At 36.4% G+C, this 7,003-nt stretch overlaps 1 protein-coding gene across 2 annotated transcripts in view; it reads right to left on the bottom strand.

The window, feature by feature from the left end:
• Nucleotides 1-956: 956 nt before the first annotated feature.
• Nucleotides 957-7,003, bottom strand: part of LOC124777586 (sodium-independent sulfate anion transporter-like) — a 314,736-nt gene continuing 308,689 nt past the window's right edge. For both annotated transcript variants that reach the window (XM_047253041.1, XM_047253042.1), the window contains exons 11-12: nt 3,174-3,317; nt 957-2,583 (exon numbers count right to left, since the gene is read on the bottom strand). In XM_047253041.1, coding sequence (XP_047108997.1) covers nt 2,483-2,583; nt 3,174-3,317 — 245 coding nt within the window. In that variant the 3' untranslated portion in view covers nt 957-2,482. The remainder of the gene's footprint in view (nt 2,584-3,173; nt 3,318-7,003) is intronic.

Here is a 7,003-nt window from a genome sequence, read left to right as displayed (position 1 = left end):
TGATACCTAAATTGCATGCATATTTCTGTAATGTATGCAATCTTTTGATATTCAAGAATGTGAAATTATGTGATAAATCCAGGGTTACCAATGACTTATAAAATATTGGTAGAAAATATTCACATAAAATTTATCAGCAAAATTGCCACGTCATCTAGGAATTTGCATAATTTCCCAAATCGTGTATAGTCATTGCTGAAATCCAAATATCTCCCTCCCATTGGGCTCAGCAGTGTTAAACCTGCAGTTACTGATAAACATTAATAGAAATGCATGAGATTTCTATAATGCTTGCAACCAGATTCAAGGAGGGAGTAAGTGTCCCCTCTTGGCCCCATTGCAGATACCTATAGTAATGACACTTGATGTTCTTTTCCAATCACTTGTATCTGATTACTAGATAACCTATACTGATTCAAATAATAATAAACTTAAGTCAGTAGTCCTAACTGTGTAATAGTAATTAATTATGCCATACTCCATTTGGTTATATGAAAAAATGTATTTGAAATTACTTTGAGAAGTGAAAAAGGCCTGTTTTCCAGTTGACACATTTCATGATTTGCATGTCTAGTGGCATTATAGACCTCCTGAGTTCTTATTTTACACAGTTTTAATCATTTTCATAAGCATCACATACACCTACTGTGATAGCTGCGATGACACCTTAGCAACAATTACAGAATATAAGACTAGCGTTAGTGTGTGTGTGTGTATTTTTAATTAATTGATTATGACCTAATATCTTCTCACTTTGGAAGAAATACTTCAGCTATAGACTACCATTATTGCTGAAGTCACATCATCTTGCCACTTCAGCTAGCCTTTGAAAGGTTTTGTTAATTTTTTAAATTTGTCAATATGAGCTTCACTTTATTTACTGAAACAAGGAAGTAATTATTTGGATTTGGTGCTTCTGGTTTTGTATGAGAAAAAAAAGGAAGACAACAGTGCTATTCAAATTTTCACACAAATTTAATTACAAAATCACAGTCACATGGTTCACATCTGTGAAACTTAAGCATAAATAACTTAGTGCTGAAATATATTTGGATACGTGTCTAGTACTAAAACTTTCAAATAGGAACATTAAGTAAATAGTGATGAAAGAGGCTCCCTATGTTGATGAAAATGAATGTGAAGCTAGTTACAGTATAAAACATAGATGTTGTTGCATGCCAATAATGAACTGATTCTATGCCAAATTACAATAATTTAAACATTTTCACTGCAGTAACTGAATAACCAATGCCCTCCAGTTAAGATTTTTAATGTTCAGTAGGTTCCAGTAGAGGTTCTCACAGTTAAAGAATTATTTTTTAAAAAAATGAGGCATATTTATCAACTAGTCATACACTAAGGGAAGACTACGTGGCTATGACCAACATTTATGGTAATAATTACAGGCTCCATGATATGTAGACATATGAAATATCATAGTGCTAAGTCTTAAGTGTCAGCGTCACATGAACATACCACATATATTCCACTTTCATCATAATTTTAATACTCATATTCATTTATGATGAGCTGCCAATTACTTCGGCATCTGTCTTCTGCATGACTAGTGAAAATCCTTTCTCCAGGTGATGATTTCAAGCAAAAAGGACACTAATATATGTCAACAGCTAGAAATGCACCTCATTTGTTAAATAATGATTTATTCATTTGTTTTACAAATATTTTCCATCTCTTCTCACATAATGAAGAATGACTGAGATTTATGTTTATTATTCTCACTCAATTATGCTGCTTCAAATAGTCTTAACTGCCATCTGATGCCACTCTCACTCATCACTTACATATTGTATGTCACTTATAACTGCTAGTTGACTCCTGCTTAGGCACACCTATGGGCATTCAGAAACAGATTAAAGCACATACTACAGTTGTGAGACTGTATATTATAGCTATCCTTCTCTTCACACTGTTCTAAAATGACTGCCTTCGCAACACTGCAACATCGATGAATGATAGACCCATCCTCTCACTTTACACAGTATTAGATATCTATTACACTATCTATTTACACAGTATTAGATAGTTAGTGTTGCATATAGACCACCACATTTTCTTTTTAAACGCTTTTAGTAGTCTTCCTCTTACATGTCTTGTGAGCATACATTTGAGAGTTCTTGGACTTGCGCGATTGAATACTTGTTAGCAGCAGTTGATTGATTACACAAGACTGACTGAAAGTCTGATAGTGACAATGTGTAAATAAACGGACACTGATTTCCATATTCAAACTTACTGTGAAAAACACAAATGCAAATCTTCTATTGTACTTTGCTTACTGAGCACAGACAATTCAACCGTTTCTTGTTGCTTGCCAATGAATTTCAGCCTCATTTCATTTTTGTGTATGTAGCTACAAGCAAACAAAACAGATCCATTGCAACTGATCAGCTTACTTTTTGCAGTGACACTGCTGTGAATCTTTGGCTGTGAGTTAATAAGCAGGGAAGATAGGATTTTTTTCTCACAGTTTTGTGGTATTATGATTACTGACCAAAGTTGCTTGGCTGGATGAATTGTCTGGATCCTTTATTTGCAAAACAGTGGCATCAGCATCATAGAGACCTGTAAAAGATAGATATGTTACAATTAGCTGTAATATTCTCAAATTCTTAAACATACTGCTCCATCCTTGCACTCTGTGACAATAATAGGCTGCTGTTAGTACAGGTGTGGTGGTTATAAAGTACAAGACCAATTGCTGATCCATCTGACATGTGCTTTTGTGATGTGAACTTTTTCCAAAAATGAAAAAAACCTGTAAGAAGAACACATATCTATGGCACCCCCTGCATACTCTCTTCTGTAGTACGCTAGTTCTACACACTTGTTTATCAGTGCTCTAAATTTCATATTTTGCCACAGTTCATTATGAGGAATTCTGGATTTTATAACTAGTTGGAAGATATTTTCCTTCCTCAGGCACCAACATATGAAGTATCAGGTTTATTACAAAGAGAAAAATAATTTCAGTGAATATCCAAGTGGAAAGGCATGGATGTCAAATTCCTGAACTCACAAAAATTACAATGCTTGGATTTCAGTAGTTATTAAAGAGACCCATATTCTACTTGTGTTTCTATTCTATGGAATTGTGTGATTCTAGTTAACACAAACAGAAACATTTGAATGTGATATTGTTTCAGAGTACCCACCTTGCAAAATAGTGCGAAGTTCTTCCTCTGTGGAAGAGCACTGTGTGTCAGTAACTCCCAGTACATCTGAAACATCTGGTCGCAATCTGTGAAATACACAGTGATGACCACGACGGCTAAGATCAGCTGCTAGAGCTCTGATACCTGCAACATTGCAAGTGAATACCAGTGTTCCATCTTCTTCTTTCAGAATGTTGGACTGATTAAGCAAAGAGTATTTGAAATATCTGATAACATGTCATATCCTCCCAGAAAATATTAATGTGCACTTCAGTGCAGCGACATGCAAAAATGATAACAGTGACTAAAATTTATTTTTTCAAGCAGTTCATTATAGCACTTAATTTGTCTTTAAATGTATTCACAAAATTGCATGGAAATGCTCTGCCTTTTACCTCATTTACATTTTGTACTGTAAAATAAAAGTGTAGGTTAGTATGAAATAAGAAAGTATTGCAAGCAATATGTATTTAGGTTATTAAATTTCATATAAAAAGAATAATAAAGGTAAGAAACAACTGCCTACACCCAGCATAATATACCAAGAATAAAATCAAATCAGAAAGGAATCACCATGATAAATGTTTCGATGGTGATTACAATAAAATATATAGTCAATTCTGAAGTTAGTAAAACTGGGATGGGTTGGATCTGTGCATGCTGTGTGTGGATGCTAGAAGACATGGCCACTGTTCGCAAACAGCTAATTGTGCTTTTGGCTATGGTCAGCCATTTTGAACCTGCTGCTTCAGGATGTAGCAGTGCCACAGACTGGCATGTTGCATGAGACACCTCAAGTGTTGATTGTTTCACTTATTGGCTCTGCTGACAAGGCACCTCACAATGTGCCCAATGTAGTGGATCTGCCCTCACAAGAGGATGGGTGGCAGGTGGTAACATGTTCATGTCGCTTGAGGTGGAGGGCCAGAAGGAAGGTTGGCTGTCTGGCCTTGCCCATCTCCCCGTGCGTGGGGTCCTCCAACAGGGCCTGAGCAGGCACACTAGGGAAGGGGTTTACTAATTATTGGGAGCACCACCATTAAGCACGTTATGGAGCCCTTTAGGCATACAGTGTTCAAGGTCAGAAAGAAAGCCAATGTGTTCTCAGTATACCTGCTGGGGGGCCTCATATGAGATGTGGAGAAGGTCTTGCCTACAGCTATTGAGCATTCAGGATGCAATTGTTGGCAAGTTGTGGCTCACATCACCACCAATGATGCCTGTTGTTTGGGTTCAGAGGCTACCCTCAGCTCATATAGGCAGCTGGTGGAGGTGGTGAAGACTGCTGGCCTCACTCACAGTGTGCTAGCAGAGCTCACAATTTGCAGCATTGGTCCCAGAATTGATTGGGATCCTTTGGTTTGGAGCTAACTAAAGGCTTCATTGTCTCTGTGATGGGACTTGGCTGTGGGTTTCTGGACCTGCATTATGGGGTAGAGAATTGTAGGACTCCCTTTGATAGGTCAAGGAAAGCAGCTGCTTGGGTAGCTCACAGATAGCAAAATCAGACCACATTCAGAGTGAAGACACTTTGACTATCAAAGTTTTATCAGTAAATTTTCAATCTATTCATAATGAAGTTCCTGAAGTTACTGCCCTTCAGGAAACTTCTCACACTCAAATTATTCTTGGGACTGAGAGCGGCTGAAACCAAAAGTAGAAAGCTCTGAGATATTTAGCAATTCATGGAATGTATATCAAAAAGACAGATTAGATGCCACATGGAGAGATGTGTTCATTGCAATTGATAAAAATATTGTTCTAGCGAGTTTGAGTTTGAATATTATGACAGTGAAGTTATCTGGTCCCTTATAACAGGTCTCATAGAAACAAAGTTAACTGCTGGATGCTTTTACTGGCCATCCAACTCCACTGTGATGGTTTTAGAGTCACTGAAAGAAAGCCTATGGTCAGTAGTGCAGAAATCTCCAGCTAATGCAATGTTAGGTGGGGGTGACTTTAAACTACAGAGTATTGATTGGGATGACTGTGGATTCATTGTAGGTGGTACAGACAGACAGTCCTGTGAAGTTCTTTGGGACATGTTTTCCAATAACTGGGTTGAGTAGCTAATTCAACAGTCCACATGCTATGGATATATTTTAGACTATATAGCTACAGACAGATCTGACCTAATTAACTCATCAATATAGAAACAGGGATAAGTGACCATGATGTCATCATAGCAATTTTGGTTACTAAAGTTCATAAATCAATTAATAAGGCTAGTAGAGTATTTCTGACAGAAAGAGCAGATAGACAATTGCTAGCATCCCACTTGGACAATGAACTGACATCATTTAATTCCAGTACAATGAACATAGAGGAACTATGGATAAAGTTTAAACAGACTGTAAATCATACTCTGGAGAAATATATGCTGAGAAAGTGGATTAAGGACAGAAAACATCCACCACGGCTTAACAAAGAAACTCAAAAAATATTGAGGAAGCAAAGGCTGTTGCACTCTTGGTTCAAAAGACAATGCAAAAATTATGACAGGCTGAATGTAATAGAAATTTATACATATGTAAAAATATCAATGTGCGAAACTTACAACAACTACTACCATCATACCTTAGCATAAGATCTTGCCGAGTACCTGAGAAAATTATAGTCTGTGTAAAACTGGGTCTAAGGTTTCTATTCAGTCGCTCATTGACCAGTCTGAAAAGTCAGTAGAATACAGAAAAAATAAAGCCAAAATTTTAAATTTGTCTTTTAAGAAATCATTCACAAAGGAGAATCTTACAAACATACTGTCATTTGACCATCGCACAGGCTCCCACATGGAGTACGTAATAATAAGCATCCCTGGTATAGAGAGACAACTGAAAGAGTTGAAAGCAAATACAGTGGAACCTGTCTACAAGAACATTCAAAGGACCTTGAAAATTATGTTGTTATAAATGAGTGTAATTGCAACAGAGATTTATATTTCCAGTCTATTGTGGTGGCAAATGGAAAAGACCAAGTTCATCTGGCTTTGTTTTATTTTACATACAGTGTTCACTCTTAAGCTTGCTTGAATACAGATGTACAGTAATATATCAAGTACTCACCAGATTTCTTTACTTAGGAGTGAAGTACTGTCATTTTATTCTGCTGTCTATTTGACCCATAGTTAGATAAGTTATTAATAAAACATAGTAGAAAGAACTGGGAACTCATTTCTGTGGAGTTCTCATTTTGGATAATACTGTTCAACTGCCATTACATTTGCTGATGTTCTGCTTTGGTTTGATCCCCCCAACATTTGGCAATAAGAAAAAAAGGACATAGTAAACAGTCTGTAATGAACCAAATGTGATCCTCATAGTAAATGATTTATCAGACAGTGCAGCTGTGATAGCAATAAATAATTCCCATCAATCAAGTTTAGCTAAGAAGGTGAAGAACAGTTTCATAAAATAATAAGTGTTATACTATCAGAGATAGTTTACTGGATGAACAATGATTAGAGGTTTAGTAATGACACTCAGGAGAAGAGAGTTTGATTCTTCTCTCAAAATATTCTTGTGATTCTTGTGACACTATGAATCAAGTTTTCGTTTACATCAGGCAGAGACAATTAGAATGGATGCTGAGAGAGGGAATGTCTACCATCTGGGCTCAAAGTTTATTGTACTGGGAAGGGAGAGTTTGCTTTATTGTGGAAGACTATCACTGATTAACACTTACAAATGTTCTATTAGGCAATACAGCAAAATTCTGCACTTGGTATTCCAGAAAACATGTACTTCACAAAAAAATCAAAATTACAAAAACTAAGTGAAGGCAGTGCAGAACATTATTAGCCATTAAAAAAATAAACTCACTATAGTAGACGA

Source organism: Schistocerca piceifrons, chromosome 2 (assembly GCF_021461385.2).
Source record: "Schistocerca piceifrons isolate TAMUIC-IGC-003096 chromosome 2, iqSchPice1.1, whole genome shotgun sequence".
Taxonomy (NCBI): domain Eukaryota; kingdom Metazoa; phylum Arthropoda; class Insecta; order Orthoptera; family Acrididae; genus Schistocerca; species Schistocerca piceifrons.
Note: the sequence above shows the minus strand (reverse complement) of the source record. Positions and strands in the feature narration are given on the sequence as shown.